An 18372-nucleotide genomic window follows, 5' to 3' on the forward strand; every position below is an offset into this window, starting at 1 on the left:
ATTTAATCAAATTCTAATGTAAGAGAGTATATATATTTCATAAAGTTTTAACAAAAAGCAAAAAAAAAAAAAAAAAGCTACTAATCTAATTAATTGGTTGGGGTGAGAATAAATACACGTGTAAAACAACTGCGAGATGGAATCTCACTCTCATCTCTATATTACAATTTTAGACAAACAAATGTGTTACTGGATATCAATATTGATTTGTATGATACGACAAAGAGATAGAAGAGTTACCTTTATTGCTGGAATCTTTTTTGTTCCTCTTATCTGCGATGCGTGACGACCTTTCCTTTCTCCTTTTCTTATTTATTGTAGTGTCCATCTACCTGTATGTTTCATGAACTTAAATGAAGTTCTCAGAGTACTAAATATCAATTTATCGATAGGGTTGGGTTAATCTCATGCATAACCTGAGTACACTATATCTTCAAGCTTTGCAGGTCAAACAGAGGATTCCAAACTTCGTGACATTCTTCAATGGTTCTTGGTAATGCTATTTGTTTGCAAAGTAACGGATGTCTTTTGAGAGAATTGAGGGAGATGGTGTAGACTGAGTAATTTTATCAAAATAAACACGATCTCTGCATTGTGAACGTGGGATAATGATTTAATTTATTTTTATTTATTTAGTTATTCACTTATTTGTTGTTAAATTAATTTGCGATTTATCTCATATTACATGTTTTTGTTTTGGAATATTTTTCCGTTTTTGTTGTTCCTCTTTATAAAAGATCATTTTTAAATAACATAATTAATATTATTCAGTCTTCAAAATAATGAATTGACTATTTTATGATATTCAGATTACTTTGTCTTCAGATTATACACTCGACATGTGTTTTGGTTAAATCCAGTTTATTGAACGTGGTCGGTGAAAACATGAGAAAGACAAATTTTCTTATTTTTGTAGGCTTGCTATGTTGTATCTTGTGTGTTTTAAATAAAATCTTCCTAGTGAAAAAAAAGAAGAAGATTACTTTATCTTTAATTATGTAATCATTTATATGTTCTGAATTATACAATAGGAGGGATTAAATTATAGTTAAGTCAACACTTATTTTTATCGAGCCAAATTAGTTAAATATAATAGCAGAAAATGAGATGACTATAATAAAAGAAAAGACACGTACGTACCATACATATGAGTTTAACAGGATAAATAACTGGTAATACTTAAAGCAAAGACATGATACATAATTTACATATTTTAATGCAAAGACATTTACATAGTTAAAGCAACGATACATAATTTACATACTTAAATGAAAAGACATTTACATACTTAAAGCAAAGACATGAAACATATATTTACATACTTAAATGCAAAGACATTTACATAAACAAAGGCGTGAAACATTTCAATAGGGAAGTCATAGCATGATCATTTCTTTTCTTTCTTAATCTCGGCCTTGGACAACAATTTAGGCTTTGTAGATGACTGTTGAGCTGCATTATCTTCCGATGAAGTTAGTGATCGTTTTGACGTCGGAGTCAATTTAGTGATCTTTGAAGTGTTCTTAGAAGTCTGGATAGACGTGTTGCTGTTTTCATAATTAGCCGCCTCGGAAGATGTACTGTCAATCTAAACAAAAATCAAATACCAAACTTTAAAATACATAAGCACTTGAAAAATAAATGTAATGGAACGTTAGAGTTAAAACCTGATTTCTAGTTGCATCTCAAGGGGTAGAGACAGTGATTGTGTCCGAATCAGGTTCAATCTAAAATAGATATCACCAAATTAATTACTTATCCTTAAATAAAATTTGTTGCCTATCTAAAACTTATTCAGTAGCAAACCTCGCTCATAGTCGGGTTTGAAAAGCTTGAGACCATGTGAGTGCTTGGATCAGTTGTGTTCTGCAAATGAATAAAGAACATTAATGTTGTATACCATGAAAAATGAATGTAACTAAAACGCGAAAGACGATATGAATTTACCACTTGCAAAATATTATCCTGAAACTTTTGAACAATTTCGGGATTGTCAGTAAGTTCAAATACTCTGAACGTAGACTGTGAGTTGAATTTGGTCGAGTCTGAACCTTGTATCTTGAAAACAAATTGAAGCCCTTGTAAATCAAGCAGCTCTTGCGGAATTTGGTCTGAACGATTAAACTGCATCATTTGGCAAAAAATATAAACATAAGTTTAAATTAAAAAGAGTGTTATTTTAAAATAGTGGAGTTAAGAAAATTGACCTGAACTTGTTGCTCGAGCAACTCATATGCGGATTTGTGAATGAGCTTGATGACATCCTGATCGAAAAGAAGAAATGATGCGCTACCAGTATGGTCAATAACTGTTGCTTGCACCTTGTACCTAAAACATAGTAGAGTAATTCTAGTATTAAATTGAATACTCATGGTAGTAGATAGTGATATAAGCAAACATGATAACCTGGTGCTTGTAGTAGTTACAAATGTGTCACATTTTTCACATTCATATTTTCCTGCTTCTATTTCTTCAGTTTCAGGGTTGAAGTAAGGAGATACTTTCTTGAAACATTTAGTACAACCAATATAAAACCATGGAACTTTTGTGTCGATGGAGAATATTGATGCAATAATGTTACATGCCCCTCCCTGAAATTAAAAGAAGATTAACATTCATTCTCATTAAAGTGTTGATAAGAAAATCACTTAAAAGCATAATCATGAAAAATCACCAAAACCGTGGAATAGAATAAAACATGATCATCAAACACGAATCCAAAAAAAAAGAAAATTGGATAATATCGAATGAATATCTGCAATTGTTTTTTGATTTGCCAAGGAGAATGAAGCTTTAGAATTCTTGCTTGAGCTTGAAGACGTAATTGTTGAAATCGTAGTTAAAGCTAAATGATCAGATTTGGCCAAACTGTAAACACATATATTGAAACGTTATCTATCAAGCATGATATGTTGTTAGAAAATAAATATTATGCAGAATCGTATACCTTTCTTTAAACTCTGTTATCTCGGCAATTGGGGAATTGATAAACAGCTTGGTCGAAAATGAAGCATTTTGTACAGAGATCTTGCCTGCTAAATAATAAGAATCAAATCAACTAATCCCTTAAAGTGAAATTCAGTAGTACGTTTTTTGAAAGGCATGTGACTATACCGTTATATGGCTTTGTCTTCATCAAGCTTCCAACTAAAACAATTGAACCATCTTTATAGCCCTTAACATAAGAGTACAAATCTTCTGCCCATTTTCCCCACAAAATAACATCGATGACTGATTCCCTGAGATAATTATTAGAATGTTTCTTTTAGCAAAGATACTACATTATACAAATAATGAAATATTTAGGCTGGTAGAAAACTAACCCAAGATCTCTCAGCTGTAAATTCAATAACTTGGTCTGCCTCCCCGAAACATTAACCTCTTTAAGTTCATGGATTCCAATTATCTCACCAATAACGTCTGGAAAATTTAGGCAAACATTATATTGGAAGATAAAGTTGCAAGCTAAAAATTAAAAAACAAATTTAGGAAGATTAAAATATACCAATGAAAACATTCTCATTGTCAGTCCGAGCTTGTATATCAGAGAAAGGGACGAAGTTGAAACGGAATTCCAAGTTTGGAATCTGCTCACATTTCTTGACGTGTGTCATGGACATGAAGTTGATCTTGTAGGGGTGAGAACTGGCTCTATAACTACCTCCATTATATAAAATCTCAAAGTTCATAATCATGTAGCAATCTCCCTCTTCTAGTTTTCCTTGGAATTTTGTAAGTAATTGCGATCTGATGGAGGCTTGTATCCTGTCTCCCTGGACAAAAAGAAAACGGATAGTTTAAATGAAAGGATAAAGCAAGTAAGTTTATAGAAAAGTTATATGAAAGTACCTTGTCATCCACCAGGAGAAGGTCTATTCCCGTAATATCTTTGAGTCTATCTTTTTTATGGTATGCCCAGACGCGAGCAATCCGGACTTTAACTTTGCATGTTGAGAGGTCAAAACTAAGCTGTGAAACTGGTGTTACTTCTAGCGGCATTCTATCTTCAAAAAACGACAATATCAAAATTAAAGAGATTTAGTTTCAAGGGAATGCAATCAGATTAAATAGAAACAGAGAGAAATACAAAAACCAACTGAATGTAGAAGAACGGTATATAATTTGCAGATCTATATATAATTGTCGTTAAAGAATCTTTGACAACTATAAGAAAATAAAAAAAACAGAAATTGGAGATGGTAAATTGATACCTTTGGGATGAGAAAAAGTCATTGATTTCTAAGAGTAATCGATGTATGATGATGAGAAGACCATTCTTGAGGTTTTATACATACAGTAGTCATGGAGCTTTTGGAGGAGAAGAAGTGGAAGAGGTGGAGATCGTGGGGGTGAAAGAAAATAGGGTTTTGAGAAGAAAAAAAAAAGCTAATAAAAACGAATGGATATTTTATCTGTTATTATAATTTTTTTATTATAATTTTTGAATAAACAAAATCTTGCGTGAAAAAAAAAGAAAGAGTAAGAAAATTGGACTTAAGCTGATGTGTCAATCAGTAAATGCATCAGTTATTGAAAAATTGACTGTTGATTTAGTATAATTAGATTTATTATTCGACAATTAGAATACTATATACATGTTAATAAAGATTTTTGAACATTTTATATCTATTTCAATTATAAAACATTCGAAACTCTAGTCGTGTCATTCGATGGTTATGGGTTAAGATAAATCTTACAATGCGTTTAAAAGAAATAAATGTTAAGCTCTTTGGTGTTTTTTCTGTATTATGTTGCTTTGTCTTTTTTTTTTTTTTGTGTGAATATGATTAATTACACGTCTAATTTCTGGACACAGTAACTTGTCGTTGAGTTGCTTGTTTAACGATTCCTTGGCATTTTGAGCTTTGAAAAACCATCTGCGAGGCTCAAGATTCATGAGTGTTAATTGTAATAGAAACTCCATCGTAGGGACATCGTCTTACCAGGTAAATATGCAAAGTGCCTCATAGGCTGTTAAATACTGAAAATGTGAAAGTAATTCTAAGAAAGAGTATTATTTGTTTTCACATAAGCATAAACATATGAAACAAACATATAACAAATGTAGATGATTTTTTTTAGTAATTATTGTTTTATCTATGTAAATCATAAGTAAATAATCCGATAAAGGATTATTTTTAGAAACAAATGTAGAAAACAAATTCTCCACAAATTGATTTTTTATGTCTAAAATTATACAGTTGGATTATCTCCAATTAGATAAAGAAAACTGATTTATAAAGTATATCTCACCACTGAATCACCACATAGTCAACTAATATAAACCTTGATATATTTAAATAGACAATTCTAGTAAAAAATCTGTCATATATACTGCCTTTTCTGTTTTCTGTTTTAAAATAATATTAAACGTTTCAATAAATAAATTTAAGACATAAAAAAGTTTTCTTTGTTTTGTGTTATTGTGTATTTACTTATCTATGTCATAATAATTTTCATTTTCACATTTAACTTTGGTTTCACAAAATATGTCATCTTATATTGTCAATGTGAGAAGCAACTTATTTCTACCCAAATAAAATGTGTGCTTTTGCACACCAACTACAAATCATAAGAAGGAAGTTTTGGCTCCTTCACCTACAACTAGGTGAGGTACATTGCTAAACCAAAGTGATCTTGTCTCGAAACTATCGTGGTTTTCGAATATCAGCACAAGAACTTTCCGTACAATAAATCATTGAAGACGAGTTTTCACACTTATTGTAATAACAAGCGAGTGTAACTTGATCTTATCAATTTTAGTTAGATACCGTTTTTTACATTTTAAATTATTGTTGTTTGTTTTTTACAAGATATGATCGTATATAGTATATATTGAGATTAAATATTTGTTTAAAGATTATTACTCTAAGTTCCAAAATTTATTGTTCGACAATTAGAATTATTATATATGTGATTAATAAATATTTTAACATTTTTTTATCCTTTTCAATTATAAGTAAATTTGAAATTTTAGTCATGCTCTTCCTTGAGGTTAAAATCAACCTTATTATCCAATATTTTTAAGATGCGTATTTCTAACTAAAAGTGGGAACAATTTGTAAATATTAATAAAGAAAGTGGGTAGCAACAATTGTTTAAAAACCAATCTATGTGGTCGTCTATGCCCCGACTAGGCGCTCAAGCGACGTTTAAATGACCGCTTCGACCGATCAACTAACTTTTATCTCTATATACATTGCTTGATATAAATTAAAAAAATAAATTGTGTAATTTTTATTCACAATTTGATAGTTTATTTTTGTAATATGTATTTTTATATATAATATTATATTTATCATGTTTTATGTTATAGATAATTAAATCGCCTAAAATCGTGTAGACTCCAATTAGACGTTTTAGACGCTAGATACTATATCACCCGCCTGCTTAGCGTCTAATGTTTTCTTGAACATCGATACCATAAAAGTAATTGTTTTTATTCATGTGCTTTTAAAATTTTAGCTTTTTTTTTTTTTTTTTTTTCATCACTTTTAAAATTTTAGCTCTTGTTTCCTTTTTAATATGTTGTTGTTAAACTAAATTTAATGTGTAAGGTACATATAAAACAAATTATTCATTTGTGTGAACTTTTCATCATAATAGTATATGCAGCATATACGTTAAATATAATAAGATTAAATTAATTATTTTCAATAATAATGTAATTGACCACAAAGAGAAAAAGAAAGATCACACACATTGACTATTTAGCATTTTCTTCCTTCATTCTGTTTTTTCTTACTCCCCATAATAATTTAATAACTTGAAAATATACATATAAAAACGCTTTTTCACCCAAAAAAAAACTTAAGAAAACGAATAAGTTAAGTAAATTACGAAAAGCACGACCTTCTTGAAAATTGTGATCCAATTTCTGGACCAATAAACCTAACGTCATTTATTTTTGTGGTCCCAGCTATTATTTTATCCGTTTCTTATACCTCGAATAAAAGTCACTTTTTTTTTACATCACCTCGAATAAAAGTCACTTAACGTGTGAATAATTACATTGTATGGACGACGGGAAATTAAATTATGTTGAGTATGCATTTATCTATATATACATTTTTGAATCATAATTAGCAAATAAATCATGAAGTTGAAAAGTATTTACAATGACATGCCATTAGCATTAATTCTTTAGATTTATTTTATTTAAGTAAAGATTTTTAATTGAAATTCATTTCTCATATATTTAGCAAAAGTCTCTACAAAATCTTTCCTTATCTATTTAAGTAAAGATTTTGAAATCAAATATGTTTTCAACAATTTACCAAAAATCTTTACACAATCTTTTTAAAAATCTCGACTTAGTTAACTTCTGATTTTTATCTGCAAAAAAAAAAATTAATTGTAACGAGTGATGTAAAAATCGGGAATGTTGATACTACAATTTCTTCTACTTTTTTTTTTTCATATAATGAAAATTATTTTTTAGAGATATTTTCTTAAAACCTCTAAACAAAACAAAGGGCTTCAAAAGATAGCTTCTCTTTTGGCGGGTCGACCCGCAAACCCGCAACTCTCTACGGGCTTATCCCATGAACTTGCGACCCGTAGTGGATAAAAATATTATTCAAAAAAAAATAACAAATGATGTTTAATTTTACGGGACGGGGTTATATGGTGCAACGGGTTTAGATCAATATTAATATTAAACAATATACTATAGATGAAATCCTAGAATCTATATATACATTTTTGAATCATAATTAGCAAATAAATCATGAAGTTGAGAAGTATTTACAATGACATGCCATTAGCATTAATTCTTTAGATTTATTTTATTTAAGTAAAGATTTTTAATTGAAATTCATTTCTCATATATTTAGCAAAAGTCTCTACAAAATCTTTCCTTATCTATTTAAGTAAAGATTTTGAAATCAAATATGTTTTCAACAATTTACCAAAAATCTTTACACAATCTTTTTAAAAATCTCGACTTAGTTAACTTCTGATTTTTATCTGCAAAAAAAAAAATTAATTGTAACGAGTGATGTAAAAATCGGGAATGTTGATACTACAATTTCTTCTACTTTTTTTTTTCATATAATGAAAATTATTTTTTAGAGATATTTTCTTAAAACCTCTAAACAAAACAAAGGGCTTCAAAAGATAGCTTCTCTTTTGGCGGGTCGACCCGCAAACCCGCAACTCTCTACGGGCTTATCCCATGAACTTGCGACCCGTAGTGGATAAAAATATTATTCAAAAAAAAATAACAAATGATGTTTAATTTTACGGGACGGGGTTATATGGTGCAACGGGTTTAGATCAATATTAATATTAAACAATATACTATAGATGAAATCCTAGAATTAAAAATCAAAATTTAATTATAAAATCAGAAACACTAAAGAAAATAAACAATATTAACAAAACAAATACAACTTAAAATTTTGAAAATAATTTTTTAGTTATAAAAAATCGACCAGCGGTGTACCGCGGGGTAAAATCTAAATTTAGAAGTTTAAAGAAAAAAATATTTTTTTAAAAATAATAGCTCCGCGGTATACCGCAAGAAAAATCTTCCTCCTAAACTGAGGCAAGAAGAAAAAGAAAGCCAAATGTCGTTTTAGTGTATATATATAGATATACCATTTAAACCTAAAACACAATTAATATACTCAAAACTATTAATATAGATATATGAATGGTACATTTATAAAATAGTTGAAATATTATATTATACTCTCTATTAATAAACAAAACTAATTATATTTAGATTTTTAAAAAAAAAAAATTATAGCCCCGCGGTGTACCGCGGGTTCAAATCTAGTTTGCCATTATTTTGATGATATCGTAAAGGAAAAATCATTGCCAGCTACACGAATTATACGCCAACACATCACCACACATGCAGACTATTTTAATGTTTCGCTAACTACACGAACTATTGTTATTACATACGGACATCCCCGAACTATCATCGGTTATGTGTGCAACACCATAACCATCATTTCCAAATAATATAAATGTCTTGTTAACTACACGAAGTATTTCTTTTTTTGTCAACTACACGAAGTATTTTCATCAATTTTTTTTTAAAACTAATAAGTTAAATAAAACTATATAATATATCAATGTAAATTATATATGTACATTATAACTATTCTAACTTTAAAATTTTAATGTAATAAAGACTAAACTAGTTCCATAAAAAATATATGTGTTCATTAAAAATTTGTTAATTAACTTAAACCTATAATGAACATGTATAATTTAATTAAGTGACACTTTTAAAAATTTAGTTAAATTAATTTCATATAAAACATATGTGTGCATTAAAAATTAGTTAATTAATTTAACTTAAAATTATAAGGGATACTTAGGGGTGTCAAGTTGGTTAAACCAAACCAAACCAACCCATATCCATATTGATTTAGTGTTTAATGGTTAATGAATCAATCCAATTCATTTAGCAAATGGTTTGGATTAACCCATAACTCATTTAAATGAATGGATTAATGGATTTAATGAGTTGATCCATAACATAGTTTTCTTATAATTCAAATCCTAATTAATTGATAATTAGTAACTATCATGTTACCACCACCATCATCATCATCACTCCATCATCATCTTCATCACTCCATCGTCATCAATTCACCACCATCATCATCGTCGTCGTCATATTCGTCGTCGTCGTCATCATCACCATCACCATCACCATCACCGTCACCGTCATCGTCATCGTCATCGTCGTCGTCGTCATCGTTGTCGTCGTCATCATCGTCGTCGTCGTCGTCGTCGTCATCGTCATCGTCATCGTCATCGTCATCTTCATCGTCATCGTCATCGTCATCGTCATCGTCATCGTCATCAACATCATCAACTAATTTGATCATCACTCACCATAGCGAAATTCCGTCATAGAGTGTAGTCGAAATTGTCATTATCAATGCCATCGAAATACTTGTATCTATGATCATTGGTTCATAAATTGATCACAAAAAAAGGTTTACGCTTACAACACGGTTACACTAATGCAATCGACAGTTCGACACGATGTCCCAAAACGACGACCAAAGACTCCATGAGTGGCGATGAGAGATTCGAGTGTCAGTGGCTTTGCCGGTGAACTGCGTTGTTGGCTTCGTCGTTTAACGTTGTCGATGGATTTGCCGGTGAAACCATAAGATTGAGAGAGATCGACAGTGAGAGATTTGACGCCGAGAGAGATTGAAGGTTAAGCGATTTAAGAAAATTATGTTTGTTTCGGTTTACTAAAATCGGTTTAACTATTCAATTCGGTTATATTTGGTTTACATATTTGATATTCAATTATTTAATTTTTATTGGTTTGGTTATGGATAACCTATTAATCCATTTTAACCAAACCATTTCAATCCAACTCATGAAACTCATTAAACCATTCAATCCATTAATCCATTAATATCCAAATTTCCAACTCATTAGATCCATGAGTTGGATTGGTTTGGATTGATCCATCAGTTTTAAACCATTTTGACACCCCTAGGGATACTGCATATGTAGAATTTAAACTTTAAAAGTTATAATGCATATATATAATTAACAATAGTGTATTATTTACTTTTAGTTATTTTTTCATTTTGTAATTTAGTTTTTAAAAAATGATGGAAATATTTCGTGTAGTTAACAATACAATTATATTATCTGGAAATGATGGTTATGGTATATATAATTTACATTGATATATTATATAGTTTTATTTAACTTATAGTGATGTATAATTAACTAAGTGACTATTTTAAATTTTTAACAATTTAATATAATAAATATTAAATTAGTTAAATTAATTTAACTTAAAAGTATAATGCATTAAAAGTTATAATATATATATAATTTATAATAGTGTAATATTTACTTTTTAGTTATTTTTTATTTTTAATTACTTTAAAAAAAAAAAATTTGATGGAAAATACTTCGTGTAGTTGACAAAAAAAAGAAATACTTCGTGTAGTTAACAAGACATTTATATTATCTGAAAATGATGGTTATGGTGTTGCACACATAACCGATGATAGTTCGGGGATGTCCGTATGTAATACCAATAGTTCGTGTAGTTAGCGAGACATTAAAATAGTCTGCATATGTGGTGATGTGTTGGCGTATAATTCGTGTAGTTGGCAATGATTTTTCCTATCGTAAATCGTAAGGTACAAAAAATATAAAAGAGATTTATAAAAAGCTGCTACAATGGAAAGAATTTTACCAGAGTTCAGAAGAATAGACAACACATACATACTATACTTAGGCCAAAATCTCTACTTTTATCTATGTTAAGCAAGAAAAAAATCCATTTACCACTACATACTATACTTAGGCCAAAATTTACAATTCTCTTAATTAGAGATTTTTATTTTATTTGAAAAAAGAACTTCAATAATTTTTATTTTAATAATATTCAAGATTTTTGATTTAACAAAACTCGCAACAGACTTTGATTTATGAATAGATTTACAGTAACTAAATTATCAGTTAATTATGATATTTTTCTTTTGTTGTTTTATCTTTTGTTTCTTTTTTACAATTGTCTGTTCCAGAAAAGGAAGATCATGGTATATAAGTGAACATATTTTGTAGGACCAATAATTAATAGAAATTCAAGTAAATCATATAAATTCACATGCATAACATGACAACCTCTTGAAGCTAATATCGTACGTGACATAATTAATGGCGAAGGATAATTATCGATGTGATTTTGGGTAAATATGTGTTTTTAACTAGCTCAACAAGTTGAGGCATTATATCTTACAAAATAGATTAATTAATACCAACATTTTTTTTATTGTTTTATGTTTTGGTACGAAGAAGAGATATTGTTATTTATTATGACTTTTCTGTTTGTTATCTGCTTCAATACTCTTCCCACTAAATATCTGACACGTTTATACACTGTTGTAAATTTGACGTCTGATAGTGCAAGCCAAGCAATCTCCCATAATCCTTAATTCTTGTCTCCCTCTATTGCTAATTTGTTTTGGGTGAATATGAAATTCTTATATTTCAGTATTACCTTAGATACATTGATGATTGCGATACATTTTAATATTGTAAAATGACAGTTCACGAGTAAAAATATTTAAAGAAAAAATGAACAATAACTTATTGTATAAAGTCTAGTTCAGTGAATTTTGTTGTTTCTTAAAATTCTAAATTACATGATGTAGCTTTATTTTTCTGTTCCAAATTTTGATCACAATTGTATAGTATTGTTGTCAAAATATTCTCCACCCAAATTAAATTTTGTAGATGCATTACTAATAAAATATCCTATGAATTAATAAAATGAAAACTAGGTCAAAGTGATGTAATTAATTAATGATGTTTTTTTCTTTGTCTGTAGAAAAGTGAGCAAATAATTAGCTATGGCTATGGTTTTCAAGTGTCTCTCTCATGCTTTATAGTTTATAGGCTTTAGGCTTTCACTACTAATACTCTAGCCCTTAGTTTAAGAAGTGCCTTCACATCCAAAACCCACCTGCAATTCTCTCTTTCTCTCTCTCTTTATCTTCTTTCTTCAAAGTCTATCACTTTATAAAACCCTAATTAAATCTCTAAACTCCTTGGCCTCTCTCTATTTCTCAGATCCTTGTGGTTTATTCTTCCTGATTATTCTCAAGAAAAGTTTTGAATTTAATTAAGAAGCATTTTAAGATAAAGTTTGCTGCTTTTTCTGGTTGTTAGGGTATGTGCTCTTAATTTCTTCAGTCAAATTTTCATTTGAGTTAAAGAGAACAATTTTGTTTTGATGATACAATAAAGATTGGGTTAGAATGTCTTCTTGATTATCATCAACCTCTCACTTGAAATAAGACCTTTATTTCTCAAGTGGGTTTGTCAGCTTTTGCTTAAGCAGGCTTGCAATAAGTTTTTCTTTTCTTTTGTACTTTTTCGTTTTGTCCTCTATCTTTATGGACCTTCTAAAATTAGGGTTTTTCTTATTGTTTGGAGTAAATTATTAAAAAATGGGTTTAACGAGTAGTGAAGAAAGCTCTTGCCTTTTTGTAGCTTAATCATTTGATTTTACTCATTAATAATCTTTACTCTTGTTTTTTCTTCCTAACTAGTTTCTTTGTCCCCAAACTAATAAAAAACACTTTGCAAAACTCAAAAAAAAAAGTTTCAAATAACCGTGTTTATTTTCTAAGCAGATATAGATCAAGAGAATGGAGATTGCAAGTCAAGATGATCCTATTCCAATAAACACTAGTTACGGTAATAGTGGTGGTGGGCATGGGAACATGATCCATCATCCTCATCATCATCATGCCAATTCTGCACCATCATCTCTCAACATGACTACTTCAAACCCACTACTAGTCTCCTCAAATGGTAATGGTCTTGGCAAAAATCATGAACATTCTCATCATCATCATGTGGGTTACAACATCATGGTCAGCAACAACAACATCAAGAAAGAGAAGCCTGTGGTGATCAAGTACAAGGAATGCCTAAAGAATCATGCAGCTACCATGGGAGGCAATGCCATTGATGGTTGTGGAGAGTTTATGCCAAGTGGTGAAGAAGGTTCCATTGAAGCTCTCACTTGTTCAGCTTGCAACTGCCATAGAAACTTCCATAGAAGAGAAATTGAAGGTGAACAAAAAACCTTCTTTTCCCCTTACCTCAACCACCACCAACTACCTCCGCCGCAGAGAAAACTCATGTTCCACCACAAGATGATCAAATCACCATTACCACAACAAATGATAATGCCAGTTGGCGTTACAACCGCTGGATCCAACTCAGAGTCAGAGGATCTTATGGAGGAAGACGCCGGAGGAAGCTTGACATTCCGGCAACCACCACCACCACCACCATCGTATAGTTACGGACATAATCAGAAGAAGAGGTTTAGGACAAAGTTTACTCAAGAGCAAAAGGAAAAGATGATGAGTTTTGCTGAGAGAGTTGGTTGGAAGATTCAGAGACAAGAGGAATCTGTTGTTCAACAACTTTGTCAAGAGATCGGAATTAGGAGAAGAGTTCTTAAAGTTTGGATGCACAACAACAAACACAATCTATCCAAGAAGAGCAACAACAACAACGTTAATAACAATGTTGAGCTTTCTGCTGGTAATAATAACGCTACTACTGAAAATTTTGCTTCTATTAATCCTTAGTTTAAGTTAAGACTGTCCTTATAACTTCACTCATGTGATTAAATTAAGTACTTGCTTATCGTATGGTTAATGTTTAGCCCTTTCTTTTTTTTGTTAATCATTGTTTAGGTAGCTTTACAAATATGTGTTTTAATTATAGGGTACTATAATAACCTTGGACTTTGGAGTGTGTAAGATAAGGTTTTGATGTTTTCTAATATGTTTAAGAAATTTCTTGGCGATCTGACCCCAAGTGCATTGGGATTTTCATTTTAGATTTTTATCGTGCAACTTTTCTCATATAAAACTTTTTTTTTTTCATAGTGATATTTAATACTTTAATAGAGGAAGTGTATCAGCACCAATTCCATTACAAAATTAGCAGAAGTTGAAACCTATATATTAGGTCCGATTTCTTGTTGTTAAGTGTATATTAAAATGTTATGCCATTGCCTGTCTTGTTTTGATATTATTTTGAAAAAAAATAGGCTGTATGTAATTCATCTCATGATCTAAAATTTGCACCCAAAAAAGAGATCTAAAAATAAATTGCGCGGAAAACAAAGAATGCAATAAATTATAATATTTCTATTAATGGAGAGTTGGAGATTGTCCTGGCGAGTGTAAGTCAAGTCCTAATATGAATGACGTATTAGGTTGAGTAAATGTTTGGTTGGTGTCACAAGTAAACTCATTTATGAACCTTTTCTTTTATTTTTAAAATTATGTGCATTTACTTTAAGAGAATTCTTGGCATATTGCAATTCGTAAAATGTGATATGTGATTAAAATAAAATATGTCATGCATCAAAATGGAGTTAAGAATTTTAAGACGTTGTTGTTCCTTGTGACATCACATGTTTCATTTATTGTAATATTAAATGTAACATTTTCACTTTTTGTTGTTTTTAGTGTTGTAGTATAGTTTTATTGCCTTATTTTATTACTCGATTTCATTAAACATCAATCATGAATTATTGTGGTTTTCGTGGAAGATAAAAATACAATCAACTGACACATTTTAATGACAAGGTTTCTTTGTTTCCTTTTTCAGTTAGGTTACGAATTAAAGTCACCCTATAACGTTGAGCGGTTCCGAAATGTTCTCTCGTTCCCAAGTATTGAATTCTCTGAATACTTTGATGGAGATCTATATGCAACTTATGATTTACTCCAATTACAGTTTCGTTTGGAAAATTAAACTCATGAATTAAGTAGAAAGTAGTGGAATTGGAACGAATTAAGACATGTATATAAGTATCTTAGTTGTGATTAGGTGTTGATGTTTGAGCTTCTCGTCGGTGAAGTTTATCGACAACGGCAGCGTCGAAGAAAACAAATGTCTTGAGAAGATGAGTTAGAGTAGAGAGAAATACCTATATCTTCATAAGAAACGGATCTTAGGCCCAATAATCATATATAATAGAATCTTGATTAGGTCCATTATGAGCGAATACATTTTCGACTTTAGAAGATGCTTTAGTAGGCCCATTATGAAAAAAATGAACGTATTCATCTTTAATTTGCAATCGTTCACAAAAAATGCTTAATATAATACTGTGAGGTCCACCAAAAATAGTGTAGTGACGTGGATGCTCTTAGAGGAGAGAAAACTGCGCTATTATATATACTAGAGAAAAATCCAGGCTACGCCCGGTATATACTACACAGTTGAGTTGAGAGTTTTAACGCACTACCTAAGAGATTTATATTTTAATTTTTAAAAAAAATTATGTTAAGAAAGGTTTTAGTAATTAGCTTTTTACAAATGTTACTGTTTAATGTTTAAACTTTTTTCGTAAGACGACATATTAAGTTTTTTGATAATTCTTACGGACGACAATGGAGGGCATCTCTGAAAATACAACATCTTGAAAAAACAATCTTGTTAAGTTCTCCTTCATGAAAAGTGCTGCCTCAGGTCCACCATGTCCATCAAACACGCCATAAAAAGCACTTGGTACCGAGAGGTTAAAGGATCCAAGATGAGCTGACAAGTCATCTATGCAAATGTGTTCATCCTCCATTGTTTCTTGGCTTCGAATGTCAGCAAAGCTCCCTGAACGTATAGTTGCGATAAACTCACTGGTTGATTCACTAATATAAGCCCTGATGCAGAATTGGATCATTATCAGAATTTCAAGTAACGATCTAATCTCAAAACCTAATTATAACTCGTAATCTAAACGAACAAACTCAATTATGAGGAAGACTAACATGATCCATTTCAAGGGATATTTCTAAGAAACCCAATAAATAAAAATGAGCGATTTTTAGAATAAGAAACCAAAACACATACCGATCTGAATCTAGGCGTTTCAGCAGAACCGGAAATCTCAGCACAGACAGACTCAGAAACACGAACTTCGTCGATATGAAAATTCTTCTGATCTTTAGCAGCGGAGATATGGCACTTAACGTCAAGAACCCTGATCTCAGCCTCAGTAACCATTGTTTGACTCAAAATCATGACTTGTTTATAATCAAATAGAGTAGATCAGATTGTGAATTTCACCGAAAGGTAAATCAAAGAATAAATCCACAGATGACTACAACCGCAAGATAAAATGAAATGTATATTACAGTATCTTCTACATTGTTTAAAGAAATCTTGAGTGTTGATGATAGAAGAAGACGATTGACGACTCTCCATATTGCTACAGTGAAGAAGATATCAAAGAGGGTAAGGGAAATTTAATCGTCGATTCTACAGACTAAGACCATCATTATCCATAGGCTCTTAAGACAACTCTTAACTTAAGAGATATGTCTTATAACCAACAAAAGCCTCTTAACTAAAACCTAAAATTCTAAGATGATGTGGCATGATTTTTTGAAGAAATGAGAGAGTGCTGACGTGGCAACTTATTAGGTAATAGTTTAGAAATATGATGTGGACAGACTGAGAAGCTTCAATTAGTTACTTTTATTAGTAATAGATGATTGCCACTATTATTACTAGGTTATGAACCCCGCGATGTCGCGGGGGAACTCATTTTCAACAAATATATATGATTGTGTTTATGTATTAAATTATTATGATAATATATTCAAATATTTGAATTATTACATAAAACTAACTATGTTTTTAAGTTATATCGTAAATATTTTCCAAGGATTTTAAACAATTTATGAATAAAAATGTAAAAGAGAAGAATTATGATAAAAAAAAATCTTTTGAAACATTTTTATGAATTTTAAATTATTTATAATTGACAAAATACATAACGAAGAGTTATAATATAGAGATGAAAAATTCTAGCGGGTCAAAACCCAAAAATTCGGATGGAGTCGGTACTCAACATGACTTGTGGGTGACTAAGAACTTCGTCCGAGAATTAGTGTTTTTTGTTTGCTCACTGTTATTTGAATAGAAAATTAATATCTATTATATATATTTGAGAAAATATAAAATTTGATGACGTAAATTACATCTATAACAAACAAATAAACATTTACAAGATCTTATAAATATAAATTAACAGAATAAAAAAACTTCGTCCTTGAATATTCATGTGACGAATTAAAATCACTGTTTTTTTTTTTTCTGATAATGTTAATGATTTCTAGATTACTAAACCATTTGAAACGGTCCATTTGACGCTTACCACATTTAAAGCGCTCAATCACAAGCGTCACATAAGGATGTCTTCTCATATTCGGACTTTGTAATAGTGTTAACGCATCATCAATATTTTGTTATATACAATCCATATATATTGCCTTAAGATAGAAAACATCATTGTTACCATATAAAATAGTTAAATAGAAAAATTCATTGCATAATCCGTCCAATTCTAAGAAAAAATTGTTAGTATCTTCATAAGAATTTTATAACCAAAATACTTTGGTTAGATCAAGAATGAGAAGAATTTCTTTAATATTAAAATGATGTATGTTTAGAAATAGTTTAGAGAATATAGAATGTGAAGCCATTTTACAGATTTTTTTTTTTTTTTGGATTCATCATGAAACAAATATTCTATGTTAAAGAACAAAAATTTGGGAACTGCTTAGAAAGAAGGACAAATATATAGTGTTCAAAAGTTACGAACATTTAAATAGACAACTATTCATACAAAAAGTTATGACGAAAAATGCAATGAAATATAGTGAAGAGACGTAATTTTAAATGAATAGATGCAACTACAAAGATACAATCTTAAACTGAAAAAATACGACTATAATTAAACAAATAACCGTCAATATTTTAACGATAAGATGCGATAAAAAGACACAACTTAGAAAAAATAACCGTCAATATTTTAACGGAAAA

The 18372-nt window shown here is 30.1% G+C and overlaps 2 protein-coding genes and 1 pseudogene across 2 annotated transcripts; 1 reads left to right on the forward strand and 2 right to left on the reverse strand.

Moving 5' to 3' along the window:
* Window positions 1–1246: 1246 nt before the first annotated feature.
* LOC9311203 lies at window positions 1247–4441 on the reverse strand (annotated as a pseudogene).
* A 7960-nt stretch (window positions 4442–12401) lies between these two features.
* LOC9312891 (zinc-finger homeodomain protein 3) lies at window positions 12402–14314 on the forward strand. Its single transcript, XM_021025432.1, has 2 exons — window positions 12402–12679; window positions 13146–14314. The coding sequence occupies exon 2, from the start codon at window positions 13161–13163 to the stop codon at window positions 14115–14117; it is 957 nt and encodes a 318-aa protein (XP_020881091.1). The 5' UTR covers window positions 12402–12679; window positions 13146–13160; the 3' UTR covers window positions 14118–14314.
* A 1593-nt stretch (window positions 14315–15907) lies between these two features.
* LOC9311204 (probable protein phosphatase 2C 13) lies at window positions 15908–16548 on the reverse strand. Its single transcript, XM_021024995.1, has 3 exons — window positions 16396–16548; window positions 16293–16336; window positions 15908–16205 (listed from the first exon to the last, which is right to left on the reverse strand). The coding sequence occupies exons 1-3, from the start codon at window positions 16546–16548 to the stop codon at window positions 15908–15910; spliced, it is 495 nt and encodes a 164-aa protein (XP_020880654.1).
* Between the last annotated feature and the right edge of the window lie 1824 nt (window positions 16549–18372).

This window comes from Arabidopsis lyrata (assembly GCF_000004255.2).
Source record: "Arabidopsis lyrata subsp. lyrata unplaced genomic scaffold ARALYscaffold_5, whole genome shotgun sequence".
Taxonomy (NCBI): Eukaryota; Viridiplantae; Streptophyta; class Magnoliopsida; order Brassicales; family Brassicaceae; genus Arabidopsis; species Arabidopsis lyrata.